Source organism: Corvus hawaiiensis, chromosome 20 (assembly GCF_020740725.1).
Source record: "Corvus hawaiiensis isolate bCorHaw1 chromosome 20, bCorHaw1.pri.cur, whole genome shotgun sequence".
Classification (NCBI taxonomy): Eukaryota; Metazoa; Chordata; class Aves; order Passeriformes; family Corvidae; genus Corvus; species Corvus hawaiiensis.
The window spans coordinates 5,273,605-5,290,450 of record NC_063232.1 but is presented as its reverse complement, the minus strand read 5'-3'; the positions used below and the strand labels follow the sequence as shown (position 1 = coordinate 5,290,450).

Here is a 16,846-nt window from a genome sequence, read left to right as displayed (position 1 = left end):
TTTACGTTATCCTCGTGGAAACATCATCATCCTCATCATATTACCATTATTAACACTAATTATTAATAACGTACAGTAATAGATAATAACGCAATCTAAACAATGATATTGTTTATCACGAAAAATATCAATGAAGATAATGATGGTTTGTTTGCATTAAGGATTTCACCCTGAACACTCCTAGGTATTGGACACCTTTAGGAAACATAACAAAAAGTGTTTGGGGACAGTTTTTAGAGGAAAAGGGGAGGGAAAAGGCGGGGACCATCCTGAGGGCTGCGAGGGAGGCCGGAGCGGGGATCGCGGGACTGCAGCACTCGGGCCCGAGGAGAGAACGCGCTGAGCGCCCAGGCCTGTTCCCGGTACCTCTCCCGGTCCGTTCCCGGTACCTCTCCCGGTCCGTTCCCGGTATCTCTCCCCGCCCGTTCCCGGTGCTGCTGCCGGGCCCCGCCCGCCGCCGGCCCCTCTGGCGCTGCCGGCCCCGCCTCAATCTTGTCCCCCCCGCGCCACCGTCGGCGCGCGCGGCGGGTGAGGGGTCAGGGCTGCGGCCCGGAAGCGGCGGCGGAGGCGGGGCCCGGTGCCGGGGCCTGTCCGTGTGTCCGGCCCGGGGGCTGCCCGCGGAGCGGCTTCTCCTCCGCCCGTCCGCCCGCGCCCGCAGCCCCGGCAGGGCAGGACGATGGTGCAGAGCCCGCCCGCACGGCAGCGCCGCCGCCTCTGAGCCCCGCCCGGCCCGGGGGCCTGAGCCCCGCCGCGGACGCCGGTAAGAAGGGGACGGGGGCGGCTCTGCGGCCCGGCCCGGCGGGGGATGGGGTCGCCTTGGGGCCGCTCCGGGGTTGGGGGGAGCGGGGGAAGCACCGGGAGAGCCCCCGGGGAGCCTCGGGCCGTGGCCGGGGCATCGCTGCGCTGCCCCCCGAGCCTCGGGTCCCGGTTGGGCTCGGGGTGGTTTTACTCGGCCGGGGGGTTGTAGCCTTGGTTTGTCTTTAGTACTTACATTTAAAAAAAAAAAAAATTTTGGGAAAGGTCGTCAGCTTGAAGTTTGTACGCGTGGCGTTGTACCAGAAAAAAAAAACCAGTGAAAAATAATAATTTCTGTAGCACTAAAAATAGTTCTGTTTCAAAATAGCTTCTGAGCGGTGATTCCTGCGTTGGGCTTTTTTAATGTGGTTGGTTGGGGATTTTTTCCCCAGTTTTCTGTATATCCGTATTTCATCCTCTTTCACTTTTTTGGGGGGTTTAACTTGACTAATGATCTCATGATGGTTTTAATAATAAAATTCCCGGAGCATCATGCCTAGAACATGGCTGCTCCATCCCTGCTGTTACATCCAAACCATGGATCAGAATCACCCTGGGAAAGAATATATTACAGCACAGCTGGGATTTTTTTTCCCCCCCTTTTCCCTTTATTTGCTCTTTAAGGATTTGTGTTTGGGAAAATTTATTTGCAGGATTAGCTGTGGAGGTGGAATTGTCTGGGTAAATTTGCCCTGGTAGACAAACCCGGATCTTAGATAAGGATTCATTAAGGTTTGCTCTCCACATCCTCGCTGAACTTCCCCAAAGTTTGGCTGCTGGAAGAACGTGGTGGAGGAAAAATACCTGGGCCTGGCTGTTGTGGTAAATGATTGTTGCGTTTTTCTGAAGGCTGAGTTACAGGAAATACTCCCCAGTCCTGGTGCCTCTGGGCAGGACACAACGGTTCGAGTTTCACCGGGTGAGTTGCTGCCGCTTCCCCGCACCTGCCTTTCCCCAGGTCGCTGGGAATCAGCTGATGGCTGCAGTCCAATTCCTGCTCAGCAGGTGTGCACGGCCCAGAGATAACTTTGGTGGCAGCCTGAGCACAGATAACATTGAATTGTAGCTGAAAAATGCTGCCTGATCCCAGCCCGAGTCTCATCAAAGAGGATTAAGCCCTGGGTAGCTTTGTTACCTGCCGTGATTTGAGGAGTGGCTCCGGCGCTGGTGGAATGTGATTCTTCATTTCCGCTTGAAAGACAAGAACCTGAAAGGCCACCTGATAAGACAGAATAGTCACTGTGCTCGGAGAAGTGCCCAGGAGCAGCTGAGGGCAGGGGACAAACAGAGCTCGGTGTCCTTTGGGAGCCGGGGGACAGGAGGGACAGAGCCTGGCACATCCAGCACCCCGGGGTGGGCCCCTCCTGGGGCACCCCCTGAGCTGATCCTGCAGCTCTGGTTGCTGTGGTCGTCTTCTTTTTTTATTAAATAACATCACAGGTTTGGTAGAAATGAAGCTGTTTCATTAATTGAGCCCTAAACTATTAATGGAACTCACTGGTGTCAGAATTGTGTTACTTTTCCTAAACCTCCCCTTGCCCAAAGCATGGCTGGGTGGGAGTTTATTTTCTTTTAAAGACTGTGCTGACCTGTGATTAAAACTGGTTCTCAGGACTCAGAACTCCCAGGTTCTGATTTGGAGGAAAACATGTGAATGTCTTGGCATTTTGGGTTTTGTTAATCTGTAAAATGGAGAGTGAACTCACAGGAGTTTGGGCTGAGCAAGTTCAGGTCCTGTTTCCTTTGAGCAGTGGGGGTGAAGCACACAGTCATGATAATATTCCAGCCATAGCCTTGATAGCTCAGCTGTTGCCCAGGTCCCTTATTTCAGTTGCTTTTGCTGCTGTTTATATTTTCGTTAGTGGCCGCTGGCTGTTTTGCTGCTTCTCTCCCTTCTTTCCACACCCAAACTCTGATTTTGCCATTCCCCAAAGCTGCCATTTCCTCAGCTTGTCAGTCATTTCTCTGCTTGTGATTCAAGCTGTGTTTCTGTCTGCATCCCTGTCTCCTCACAGTTCTCATCATAGAGACTGAAGAGCCTTTTCCTGGCTTTTCTCTGCACTTTCACTGCTGAATTAGGTCCCACATTCCTTAATGAGTGGGCTTTAATGAAGTCAACAATTAACCTTGAACTGGTCACTCAACCAGTTTCTGATTATTGAACGTTTACTGAGAATTTTCACACCTTGATTAAAGCCTTCCCGGATTTTTGGCTGCTGTCAGTTCAGTGTACACAGAATTTGATTTCTCATGGATCTTTAAAAATCCTGTAAAATTGAATTATTTTACTTTTCCTTTCCTCTCACAGGTTCTCATGCTAAGCAGCAGTAAGCAGAATAGCATTTTTAATACAACTTCAAAAGTCCTTCATCTATTCTTGTGTGTTTTATTGCAGTCTGGGTGATTTGAATTATGGTAACTCACATTGTAAGTCATGACTTGGACTTGGAAAAGCTGGAAGGTTTAAAAATGCCCATGAGCTCTTTTATATGGAAATGGATTCATTCCCATGGCACAGGCTCTTGGCAAACAGGGCTGCCTGCCTCAAGTTTGGCACCAAAATGTCTGATTTTCAACCAGAGCTTGGGTTCATTTTGATTTTACAGCTGGCTATGTTTTAAATTATGTTTTTCACTTCTAACAAAAGTCAGAATTCAGGGTTCATTGAACCAGGGAAAAAAAGGCATCCTCACTCTATTTCTGCTGCCTGACTTTAAACTTTCCTTCCCTTTTCTCATTCATCATTTTTAAGAACTTGTAGCATATAAAAAAATACTTGGAACTGGTTTGGATTTGTCTGTTTCTGCACGAATTTTTCTTCCAGTGGGAAATGAAAATCAACTTTGCTGTCCCAAGAGTATCAGCTGGCACAAAGTTCAGGTGCTTGTGGTAAATCCAGCAGACTTTTTGAACAACACAAGTCTGTTGGGAAGGGCTGTCATACACAGATTGAGTAATGTTTGTTTTCCTTTTTATTTTTTACATCATCGACTTTGTATTTAAAGTTTTCTGTCTTTATAGGGAGTTGAAGTCAGGAATTTGGGTGTTTAAAATTCAGTATCAATTTGATCTTTAAAATTCTCTATCACTGACCAAATTGCTTCCTTTCCTTGGCTTTGTTCCATGGGCAGGCCTGAAATGTTTGCTGTTCAGGCCACTCTTGGGGATGCTGAAATGATTAATTAAGCTTTGAACAGTGTTTTGAGAGGTGAAAATAAACATTTCATGCAACTATGAACCTGCTTTCTATCCATGCAAGTCCCCAGTTTTTGTTAATATTCTGCATCCTGATCCTTTATCAGGATGCCAGGAGGAAGGAATGTTCTTTTCCACATTTCCAGGTGCTGTTCTCCTCCTGCCCTGTGCAGTGTCCTCTCTGCATATGCAAAGCCATTTTCCTGCCATTTTCAGCTTCCAGGCTCCAGGAAAAGGGGGGGGGTGGTTCTTATCAGTAAAATATTTGTGGATGAAATAGCTCAGCAAACTGATAAGCCACTGTCTGGCTTGAGCCAATTCCCCGTTATCTCGCACTGTAGCAAATGTGTTTGTGCACATCTGGCTGCTGATCTTTGGGCTCTCTTTGGTTGGATTCAAGGATCCAAGGTGATGTTTTCATAAAGTTTCCTCCTCCACATGCCCTGATTGCTTCTCTCCCTCTGTGCTGGGGAGAAATCTGCTGGCATTTCCTAGGAGGTTGTTGACTCTGGTTTATTTTTTTCACGCCGAAGGCTGGGCGGAGGGGAAGAGGCTCAGCTGGACAGAGGTAGAGCTGTGCTCTGGAGGATTCCTCTAGGATGAATTCCTCCTTCCTGCCTGCCCTGCTGCTGCTGGGGAAGGTTTTAGGCTGTGGAATTCCATCCCACAGGGATCCACACTTCCTAAAAAGATGATCTGAAGCTGCTGCAGATACTAACACCTCTATTTTCCCCAGATATCAGGGTGGTAAAGTCTTCCTGCACTTCCAAGTGCAGATCCTTGCACTTGTCTCGTTGAACCTCATCAGGCTGTCCCAGGGCCACCTCTGCAGCCTGTCCAGATCCCTCTGGATGGGATCCCTTCCCACACAGCTTGGTGTCATTGCCAAGCTTGACCCCATGTCCTTGTCACCCTCAAAAATGTTAAGCAGCACCAGCCCCAGCTCACCCAACTCTGATTTTTATTTAGCTTCAGTATTTCAGTATTTTCACTCTTAGACATCAAATTTGGTTTGAAGAGAAGAAAACCAAATGAAAGAGAATTTTGGTACCTGCTGCTGTTTATTGTTGTTAAATGAGAGGCACTTTGGGATGAACACCACTGCCTTGTTTGCATTTATTTATGGATGGTTTCCCATGGTTTTCTTGATTTATGTTTATAAATATTCCTCTGGCACACAACATTATTTTCATTCTAAGTGGTTAACCCTGAGCTGACCCATTTCCTAACCCCCTTGCACGCTTGGTAGTGGGGCATCTTTGAAAACATCATCCATTTATTTTTTTTGAGCTGCACAGCTCAATTTAAACACTGTTCTGTGAAATAAGATGTTGAGGCTTGGAAAACTTGTGAGATCCTAAAGGAGCAGTGCTGCCTCCTGTCCTTCTCCTCCACCCAATTTTCCACTTTTGGATATTTCAGTGGTGTTTTTATATTCAAACCCCTCCTCTAGAGTGATTACCTTACCTGCACAACAAGAAGGGGAAATATTTGTGAGGAAATGCCATCATTTTAAGCTTTCTAATGGCAGGGATGGTAGTTGACATTATTGACAAAAATGTCAAATGACTTTGATCCCTTTAAAATTCATGTTTGGGGTTTTTTTTTTCACTTTGGCAACTGCAATTTTGCTTTTAATACCTGCTTTAGTGCAGCATATGGGTTTTTTATTGTTAGGAATTCAGCTCCTTTGATATTAAGGCTCAAAATGGGAATTTAATACTTCAGCTGTGACTCATTACATTGACTTTTTGGTCTTTGCAATAGGCTTCAAGATTTTCCTTGTTTGTAATTTAAAAACTCATCAGTCTGTTTCAGCAGCTTCCTTCTCCACACTCTTTCCTATACAAATAAAGAAGAATTCACAATGTTACTCCTTTGAAGTTGCTGTCTGGAGCTGTTTTGGAGGAAAATCCCCCCAATTGTACAATATTTTCTTGCTTTTTAGTTGACTGCCCAATTCTGTGTTTCCCTGGGACTCTGACAGATTAAACTGTTGTATTTCCACCCTTTACCACTTTAATCTTTTTACCTGCCTGGGTTTGTAGATGTTGATTTAAGAGCACAACATCTCCAGGGTTTCCTGGTGAATTCCATCAGCTGTAACTCTGGCATTTGCTCCTGCTGAACATCCCTCACTACCCAGCAATTACCTTGGAGCTGGTGGCCAATGTTCCAGCCTGGCAGTTTTCATTCTTCCCCTTGCACTTGAGCTCCTTATTTAGGCTGACTGGGGAGATTTTTATTGCACCAAGTATTAAAAGGCTTTGCTGGAGTGGAGAGAGGCAGCAGCAGTCATTAGAGCCGCTCACTAAATTATTTATTTGGCTAAAAAGTGAAATCTGATCTTGCTTGCCTGACCTGCCAGGAGGTAAAAGCATTGGTTGGTTTGTTTGTTTTAACTCTGTGAACAAGAAATAAAAGTTTAAGTGATATTCTTTAAGTTATTCAGTTACACAGAGGAGGAAGTTAGTTACAAGAGCTGGCAGAAGAATTGTGATGCATTGTGATTCTAACAGGAGTTTAAGGAACCCTGAAAATCCGTGGACATTTTGATGTAATGCACTGATCTGAATCACAAGTTCTGTGATAATTAAAGTTATTTAAGCACTTTGGTAAAAAAATTAGTAATTCTTCAGGCAGCAGCATGGAAACATTCATCCTTCCTTGCACTGCTATTTTCATGTCAGCTCCAGTGTTGAAATCCACAGTTGTTCCCTTTTCCCTCACAAATGCTCCGAAGGCACATTATTCCTCAGAAATTGCAGCTTATAGCATTTTCTAATTGCTTTCAAAGCCACTGAGTTATGGCAGCATATTAAACAACTGGCACTTAAAAGCTGGTGATCTCTTACATAAAAATATTAGCCCAAATATTTCTCTGGGAAGGCTTTTCAGCACATCCCGGTTTTTTTAAAGCTGGTTTTAGACCCTGTGGTCAACAAACATTCTAATGGAGGTGTTGGAAACCCCTTTAAAAAAGGAATCCCAGCCCTGGATGTGCTGTGGGTGACACTCAGCCCTGATTAAAAGCTGCAATAAACCCTGCATCTGTGTTCTTTCCACAAGGAAACTCAGGAGGGGACACTGCCTACAACTCTGCTTTAGTTTAGGTTTTGATCTCCTTCCATCTCCACACATCTCCCATGTTTCTAGAAGGAGTGTTTGGGATTTTGCTTGTGGATGGAACGTTTGGGATTTTTAGCTCGGGCTCATTTAAGGAATTTGCTGCCAGGGACAAGATAGGCAGAACGAGCAGAAGGGCGGATCATTCCCAGCATGATCCCTGCCAGCCCCAGCTCTCCCTTCCCCTGTCCCTCCTGTCTCCTGACACCTGCACTGGCCTGGCTGGCTGTGCCACAGCTGCTCTGGGACAAACTTCTGGTAAGGTGCACATTTCTCATCATCTTTGCCTTTCTTCCCTCTTCTTTCCCTGCTTTTCGCTCTGGGTTTGCAGAGATGTTTGCAGCACCCACTTCTCACTGAGGAAAACTTCCTGGGCTTTGCAGGGTGTATGGAAAGGGGTTGATGGTGCAAAATAATAAACCCAGGATGTGATCTTGAGCTCTGGAGAGCTCTATCTCAGCAGGTTTCAGCCAGGAGAGTGAGTGGGGAGTCAGCAGGCACAGCCCAGGGTTGTGTTGTTGGCACTGCACCTCTGTCTCTTCTCCCTGAGTTGGATTTTCCCCTCTTTGCAGGTTCTGTCAATATTTCTTCTGTTAACAGGAACTGAAGCGTTTCTGCCAGTAAAATCCTGAGTATACACAAGGAAGTTGGGATCATTGTACCCTGTGGGCTCTGAAAAAGGCTTTGTCTGAGTGCTCCTCCTTTACCCTTCTCTTGTTTTCTCTGAAATCAATAGCTCACATCAAAGATCCCTCTCTTGCCTTGCCCTGTCCCTCTCTTATCCTCAGAGCTGCCACTTTTCAGCCCTGCTGCACCTGGATTGTAAATGACAATGATGGGGGATCATCCAGACCTTCAGGGAGCCTTAATTAAATGTTACCAGATCCGTATGGATGCTCCAGCTTTAACCCTTGCAGTGCAGAATTCTTTCTGCCTTTCCCTGGGAATTTTGGAGATCAGCAGCACATTGCTAGGAACAGCTCCTGCCTTAGTGGTTTAGTTGGGGTTAAAAGCCTCTTCAGCCAGGATTTTAGGTAAGACAAAAATAAGAGGTTGGCTGGGAGTTCCTCCTTGCAGAGCTTCTGAAGGAGATGACACAAGGCTGCCCTTTAACACTGGACTGTTTGCTTTTCCCTGTGAGTGGAGGTGGGGAAGCTGATACAATAATTTGGGTCTTTTTACTCTGCAGATGAACATTCAGGAAGGGAATCAGACAAAATACTATATTTGGGGCAAAAATTAATGACTGAGGACATTTCCTCAGCATGTAAGGTCCTGGCTTTGCTTACAGACAAAACAAAAAGTTCTAGATCCTGCAAGAATTAAATAAAGACCAGGAATCTTCCAGCCTCCACCCTAATGCAGTTTTTAGGGTTTTCTGCCCACAGGATTCTTGATGCAAAAGCCTAAAGTGATGTAGGGCTGCTTCTCAGATCCTGTTTTGAACATAGAGGCATTTGAGATGGGGTGAAGAGGGATCCTTAAGGCTCCAGCTTCAGTTTCCAAAGGATGTGCAAAGTTTGATTTGTAACTTGGTGCATTCAGACACTACTGGCATTAAAATGTAGCAGTGATACCCTGCCTGGGGAAAGGCAAGAACTGGGTTTATTACTTATCAGCGATGCTGGGCTGTGCTGGAAGCCCTCATTTCTTCAAATCCATTCCCAGCTGGCAGTTTGAGGCCCTGAGAAGGTGATGTGGAGCCTGTTTTGATTGCTGCTGCATTTCAGGCACACACTCCATGCTCAGTGAACAGCACAGCCACGTAATTGAATCTCATTTTGTGTAAGATCCTATTTCTTGCTGTCAAACTTTTGTCTTACGTGATCCACCAACCCCCTCCTGTAACACACACTCCAGTGACTCTGTTGGAACATCTTTTGCCCTCAGGTGAACAATCAGAATAATGTTCTACATAAACCTGTTGGAGAACCTGAAGGTTTATATCAGCAGCCGCCCTCCGCTCGTGGTCTTTATGATCAGCGTGAGCGCCATGGCCATCGCCTTCCTGACACTGGGCTACTTCTTCAAAATCAAGGAGATCAAATCACCAGAAATGACAGAGGTATGTGCAAAAAGCAGGGATATTAATTTGGAAAACATGCCTGAAGTTAATGATGGGGGTTTTTTTCCCCTCATAGAGAGCACAGAGTTGTGTGGGGGATTGTCTTCATTTTACTTTCAGAAGGGCTGTTGGAGTGAATGTTTGTTAGTTTTGTTTTATATCAAGGATGAGGCCAAATCATCTGTCATGGTTCTTCCCTGCTGCGGCTAGGAACCTTTCTGTTTGTTATTTAGGGTCACTTAGCTGGTTTGGGGAACTTCTTACCTCAGCACTGTCCTGTAACGAGGGAAACCTCGTCAGAAACGGCTCACCCCGGAGCGTGGTGAGAACAGACCAAGTTTCCTTATTAGTTCAGGGGAGGGAGCTGGGATTGAACCCATCTGACTTCTCCAAACAACTTTCCTGTTGTTGAGCCAGCCCTGGTGGTGTTTGTGTTGCTTTGTGAGCCGTGTGATTTTTGTTAAATGGCCTGGAACCGGGCGGGATGGGACCGAGAGAGGCGTGAGCTCCCTCATCTGCTTGAAATTTCCCCCTTTGTTTTAAGGACTGGAATACTTTCCTCCTGAGGTTTAATGATTTGGACTTCTGTATATCTGAGAATGAAACCCTAAAGCACCTCCTCAACGACACCACAACTCCAGAAAGCACCGTGACCAGCGGGCAGGCCAGGTCTTCCACACAGTCCCCACAGGCCCTCGAGGACTCCGGTCCCATCAACATCTCTGTCACCATCACGCTGACCCTGGACCCTCTGAGACCTTTTGGGGGATACTCTCGCAATGTCACACACCTAAGCTCCACAATTTTTGGGCACCAGATTGGACTTTCAGGTAGGCAAGGATGGACCTTTTTAAAATTTAGGTTACAGTTGGCTTTTAGAGGTTTTTTTTCTAACCTTTCACAGGGGGATTGGCTTCAAACTGAAACTAAGTAGGTTTAGATTAAATATTAGGAAGAAATTCTTTATTGTGAAGCTGTGGCTGCCCCATCCCTGGCAGTGTCCAAGGCCAGGTTGGACAGGGCTTGGAGAAACTTGGGATAGTGGAAGGTGTTCCTGCCCATAGCAGAGGGTGAAACAAGACAGTTTTTAAAGTCCCCTCCAACCCAAACCATTCTATGATTCTAAATAATTCTGTGATTTAAATAACTATATGATCAAATAAAAATTCACCAGCTTCTTATGGGTGAGATGAATCTTATGCACAGAACACAGATGTGTTCCCAGATTTATTGTGAGTTTATTCCTGTATGGAGCCCTTCACTTGTTTGTTAGAGGAACTTTTCCCTGCATTCAGAATGGAAAAGAACCTGCAGGTGTGCCAAGATCAGGCTTGGCAGTTTGAAATGATTAACCTAATGACAATGGAAGGTCATTTTTAAGCCAGCAAAATTCCAAACAGTGACTCTCTTCAGTTTTGCCTTGATCCATCAGGTCCTCAACTGACATTTCAAATGTGACGTAGATGCAGTAGAGAGCATTATGTTGTCTAAAAAATTCTAGTTTATCTAAAATGCATAAGTGAATCAGCTTTAATATCACAAAGAGCACCAGATAAGATGATTATGGTTTCCGTGGTGTGCAGAGACCAATCTGCTCTCTGGCTGCCTGCCAGGAAGTTTTGACAGGAGTTCATAGAGAATTAATAGAAATTGATACTAGAACCTCACTTTTATTTTAGCTTTCAGCCAGAATTGCGTTTTATAATAATGTTGGATGTCTTGAACCTTTGGAGAGCTGCAAATGTGCATTGCTGTATTTTCTGTTGTTATTTTGTTACTGCTTTAAGAGCTACCAAATACAAGTTCCATTTGCAGCAGCCTGGATTTATTTTCAGCCTGAAATTCTCCACATGGAGTTATCATACATGACTTAGTGTGCAGTTCAGTATCTGCTCACACCTTTTTCTCTACACAAATATCTCCAGTTTGAAAAGGGAGCATCAGAAAAAACAAATGCGGAACAAAGTTCTTAGGAGGAGAAAGACTTTTCTAATAAATATCTCTGAACACACTTGAATTCACTTTTAAACAGTTTTTAATTTCTGAAAGCAGCCTGATGACACCAGTTCTGGGCTGGGAGAGATTAGAAAGAGCAGCAGCTGGGGGATTTTGTAGTTTGTTTTGGGTTTTATCTTTCTTTTTGCTTGCTCTGTTGCCTATAAAGATCCTGGATGATTCAAAGGGTGATACTTCCTGCCTTAGTCATTTGTGTGTTCTCCTTATCCCAGTGATCGTTGCTCAGATACTTTTGTGAAGCAAAACCCAGCTTTCCTTTTCTCTTTCTCAAAGGCAGAGAATCCCACGAGGAAATAAACATCACCTTCACCCTGCCAGCTGCCTGGAACTCCGATGACTGTGTCCTGCACGGCCACTGCGAGCAGGTTGTGTTCACCACCTGCATGACTGTGACAGCAGCCAGCAATGTATTCCCAGTCACAGTGTAAGTGCATTGGGAACTCTGCTCCATGGGCTGCTTCCTGGCTCATTAATTCCTCTGAGTTGTTAGTTCCCTGTGAAAATTCCTGTCGATCGTGGAAATTGTGTCCTTGCGCTCCTTCCCCCATGGTAAAACATTTGTCTGGAAACCTCTGCTGTCTTTGAGATCTTTCTGAGGGTGTTTTAAACTCCTGCCTTTCAACTGTGATTTAAAATTCACTGGGAGCAAGAGAATCCATGGAAATTTAAGGAATTTACCCCATAACTGAGTTTCAGAGATGAGATTTGATGCTAAGGTTCTTACCCCCTTCCCTGCTGAGAGATCAGCACAAGGCAAATGCTGCTTTGCCTTCACCAGAATATCTTCCCTTTGTCTTCTCTGGATTCCCTGACACTGTTCCATCCAACCTGTGAAGCCTTAGGAAAACCAGTGTTTTTCCAGTTAAGCTGTGGGATGTTGGCTCAGTGCAACAACATGCAGTTAAATTCTAATTTTAGTGTAGCAATCATGTGGCTTTTAATAGACCCTTTTGGTTAAACTTTGGGGTTTTGTTGTTGCTTTGGAAGACCCAAACTAAACCCATGTTTTGAGATGAAGAGTTGTCCTGGTTGAACGTGGCAAATGCAATTCAGGGTACTGATGATTTCTGTTTTGTTGCAGTCAGCCACCACATTGTGTTCCTGAAACCTACAGCAATGCTACTCTGTGTTACAAGATCTTCACCACGGCGAGGGACTCGAACACGAAATACGCCCAAGATTACAACCCCTTCTGGTGTTACAAAGGAGCAGTTGGGAAAGTCTACCATGCTTTAAATCCCAAACTAACTGTTATCGTTCCAGATGTAAGTGCTGGGCTGTTCCTCTGGTATTTTCAGTAAATGCTCTGCTTTCATTCAATATGGTTCCTGAAATTGTCATTTTTGCTGCTGGTTTATTGTGTGGTGCAAGGGCTGAGAATGCTCCACCCCAGTGGGTTTGATGATCTTCATCCATGTGCCTCACAGCTCTTAATAACCACCATTTATACTTTGAAATCATTTCTCAAAAGCCTCTGCCAGTATTTGGAAAAATATCTATAACAGATTTTTAAGACCAGAAACATTTTGTGCCACAATTAGGAATCACTTCCATTGCTGTGTAAAGGGGAGGAAGTTGATTCCTGAAGTAATTTTTGGGTTGAACTGGTAATTACTGCTTTGATATCACGTGCCAAGTCAATAAATGGTTTTAATTTGCTTTTCTGTGTGCAGGATGATCGCTCCCTAATAAACCTGCATCTCATGCACACCAGTTACTTCCTCTTCGTGATGGTGATTACAATGTTCTGCTATGCAGTCATTAAAGGCAGACCAAGCAAGCTGAGGCAAAGCAACACAGAGTTCTGCTCTGAAAAGGTGAGTGTGTGGTAACAAAATATTGACTCTGATAAGAAAACAGAGCAAAGCTCCTTTTGGACACAGGACAGACTGGTTTTTCTTGTCTCTGGAGATGGGGATTGAATTGCCTTTCAAAGAGACATGGGTGCTTCATTATGGACAGTGCAGGTGGGGGCTACAAAATCCACACAAGTGCTTTGGAGATCCTCCAAATGAGATTTCTCTCCTCCAGAAGTGAATTATTGCAGCTCAGGAAGTGCTGGGCTGGGACTCTTCTGCCATAATTCTGGCGCTACTTGAACTGTTTTGTGTGAAGCAGTGAATAGGTGGCACCAAATAGTTTTATTTCTCTTTTATTACAACAGACTGAAAACTTTGAGTAAAACATGATACATAATTCTAAGGGTTGTTCATCAGAATTAAGTTAAAAACAAAGCTGTTGAAAGAGTTATTGGTTGTTAATCAGAATTAAGTTAATAACAAAGCTGTTCAAAGAGTCATTGTTCAATACTGCCTTGGGGACCTGCAGTTTGCCTGAAGGATTAAATATGAATATATTAAATTGAGAAGTAGGAAGCCAGTGTTGACACCTTTTGATCTTGATGATATTTTGTGGTGTAAGTTGGTTTGGGATGGTTTTTGTAGGTGTTTTTTGTTTGGGTTTTTTTTTTGGTTTTGAGTGGTTTGGGACTTTTATTCTATTGATTTTTGCCAAGTACAAAAGACCTTCAGACTCGCTTTGATTTCCTTTCCAAGTCAGACTTTCCAAGCTGCTTTGAAAAGTCAAGGGCAGCTCTGCCAGCTGCACAGAGATAAATCATATCACTGTTACAGGATTAAGAATTTGCTTTTAATTAAATATTTTCTCTCTGTTTTTTTTTTTTTTTTCCAGGTTGCTTTGTCAGAAGCATAAAAATCCCCCCTCTCCTTCTCCCAAGAACAACCAAAACCATTGCCTGCTGAACCCAGCCTGGGTCTTAACACTCTGTGAATCCATTACCTTGCAATGTTGGTTTATTCCAACCAAAGACATTTCAAAGTGCCTGTAATTGATTTGTACATATTTATAAAAGCAGAATATCCAGAGCAGGTCTGAGGAGATGCGCTCGTCCCGCGGCGCGGCCGGAACGCTCCGGCCCTTCCCTGGGGACACCCCCAATGTTGGTGTAGATAACTCCAGTGAAAAGGCTCCACAGAGGCAGAGCCAGAGATTTTTGTCTCGCTGCACCTGGGCAGGTGAAGATGCCTTTGCAAGTGTCTCAAAGCAACCAAGAGATGTTTGGTTTTTTGCCCAGTCTGTACAGTGTGTTTGAACCAAGTATGCACCTTTGATATAATCCTGCATTTCCAAAGCCACCAATCTACGACATAAATTCAATGTGTGTTTGTGTGGCCTCATACTTTATTCCATTTGCTCCTTGCTTGCAAGAAAAGATATCAACATTTTAGATTATTTTTTTTTTCTTTTGGAAGAAAAAAAAAAATACATATTCACATTTTAATAGTGCTGTATTTAGGACAAACTTGTGCTTTTATTCGTAGTAAAAAAATTAAGAAGTGAAGTCCCATTTTAAACTCTTACTTACTGAAAAGAACTGTTTGATTTTTTTTGTTTTGTTTTGGTTGGTTTTTTTGGTTTTTCATTTGGCTTGCTGAATGCCAGAGAACCAGTCAGCACAGAGACTTATCTGGAAGACTTTTCCACTTGGCCTCCCACCCCCAGCCCTCCAGCCAGGACTGTGTGTCTCTGCTGCAGAGCAGCTTTCTGTAAACTTTTTTTTCTTCTTTTTTCTTTCTAGAAAGTGAAAATTAATAAAAAGCTGTATTGTGTTAACAGCCTGCTGGGGCTCTGCACAGCCTTGGGCAAGTGCAAATAGTGAAAGGAAAAGAAATCCCAGAGTTTGTTGCAGAGCTTCACTCCGGGACTGTGCATGCAGCTCTGAGGGCAGCTGACAATGGCACTGCTGAGCTCTGTCCCACTAAGTTGCCATTTAATGCTGTGCACTCAGGGGAAAATGGCCACAAGAGTGGGGCTGTTGTGAGGAAGGTCAAAGAAAACGACCCAGTGAAACCCTTTCTGTTCTCTGTGTCCATTCTTCAGTCAGAGATTTTATTCTGTGCATTTCTCCCTTCCCCATTCTGCCTTTTGCTGGTTTTTCTTCCTGGCTCCTTGTTGAGCAGCCTCCTTAATTTCAGGGGTCAGGCTCTTCCTGCAGACATTTCCACCACTGCTTTTAAAATCTCACTGGTTGCCTTAATTGACTTTTCATCTTTTCTCCCAGATTTCTCACCAGGTGGTGTGACAGCTCTGCATCCATCCATTCATTTATTCACACAGGCTTTTTTTTTTTTTTCTTCCTCCTTTTTGCTCCAAACTCCACAGAAGAAGAAAGCCAAGTGAGAATCTCATAGTCTCAGTGATGCTGGCATACAATTCCCAGTTTATTCCCTCCAGACACCGCTCCTGGTCTGTGTGTGTTGGGACTTCAGTAAGTTCACAAGTCTTAAGAGTGTTTGAACAGTCACAGTTTCCTTCAGAACACGTTTCCTCCTAGAATTTCAGTTCCTTAAGTGGGATTAACTGACATGTTTTCCTCCAGGGAATGTTAAGGCAAAGCTTTAGAGGTGGCCTGGTTTGAAGTTTAGGGATAAAAAGAAGCTTCCAGTTTTCTCCTGATGCTGCTGTGGGCTGATGCTGCTTCCCCTGGGGTGAGGCAGGGAAGTGAAACAGGCCGAGAGCTTCTTCTGAGCTGGTCCTAAACCCCAGCCTGAGCTGGTCCTAAATCACACAAGCCCAGCCTTCTGTGTTAATCCTCACTCCAAGAGTTGCCTCCGAAGGTGGCTTGATCTGGGGACCACAGGCAGAAACAGGAGATGGATTGGGAGAGAGGTGATGCAAATCCTGGAAATACCCAAAAACCACCCAACAACACCTGACTCCTTCAGCAAAGCAGAGCAAATCCTTTCTCCTTCAACAAATTCCAGCTCCAAATATCCCAACTGGAACTTGGGCTGTTGGGGAAAACTTTTGGGAATGAAAGGAGTCTGCTTGAAAACTTCTCCCCCACTTTCTGCACACCCCCCCCCCAGGAATATTAAAGATTGTGACCCACAAATGCAAAAGGGAAAACGTTGGAGAGTTGGATTTTTTGGCCTCAGTCCATCTTTGCCCCCCCTGGATTGCAGCAGGGAGGTGCAGGGTGTCCCAGCAGGCCAACATGCTGGAATACTGAGGAATATTGGATTGTTCCCAGGCAATGTACAAAGTTAAATGCAGCCAAACAGAAGAGTTAAAACTTTAATATTAAAGTTCAGATCATATTGATCTTTCCTTTTTTTGTTTTCTTTTTTCTTTTTAACTATGACTTGAATCAGTTTTGATTCTATTTGTACGTGTTTTCTTGTTCTTAGAAAGCTGCCATTTTCTTTTTTTTTTTTTTTTGCATTTCCTTTGGCATTACATAGAAAATCTGAGCCTTGGTTTCAACCCTCTGCAGGTGATTGTAGGGTTCAAGATGGTTTTTTGGTTTTGTTTTGTTCTTACATTTCACTTGTCTTGTTGCATGATGGTTAATAGCTGATTTGGAAATGACATTTCTCTCCTAGATTAATTTTTGTGTTTGTAAGATGTGCATATTGCTTTGCAGAATAAAAACTATGAAGTTTATCCTTGTCTTTATTTTCACAGCCCCCTGGCTGCAGAGCTTCTTAAAACATCCAAACTTATGAGGAAATCAGGGAAAAATCTGCAGTAAAATGAAATTTCAACCTTTTTGTGTGCCCAGGGCGTAGTGAGCACTTTACGTAGATTTTTTCTTCCTTTGGTTTGGGGTGTAGGGAATGAGAAACG

The 16,846-nt window shown here is 44.3% G+C and overlaps 1 protein-coding gene across 2 annotated transcripts; it reads left to right on the top strand.

Moving 5' to 3' along the window:
• Nucleotides 1–566: 566 nt before the first annotated feature.
• TMEM248 (transmembrane protein 248) lies at nucleotides 567–16,663 on the top strand. 2 transcript variants are annotated; one of them, XM_048324367.1, is made up of 7 exons: nucleotides 567–760; nucleotides 9,007–9,181; nucleotides 9,726–10,011; nucleotides 11,471–11,621; nucleotides 12,279–12,462; nucleotides 12,871–13,014; nucleotides 13,889–16,663. In XM_048324367.1, the coding sequence occupies exons 2-7, from the start codon at nucleotides 9,023–9,025 to the stop codon at nucleotides 13,907–13,909; spliced, it is 945 nt and encodes a 314-aa protein (XP_048180324.1). In that variant the 5' UTR covers nucleotides 567–760; nucleotides 9,007–9,022; the 3' UTR covers nucleotides 13,910–16,663. The 2 variants fall into 2 exon arrangements, with proteins under 2 accessions (XP_048180324.1, XP_048180325.1); XM_048324368.1 differs by lacking the exon at nucleotides 567–760 and adding an exon at nucleotides 7,068–7,374.
• The last annotated feature ends 183 nt before the right edge of the window (nucleotides 16,664–16,846 follow it).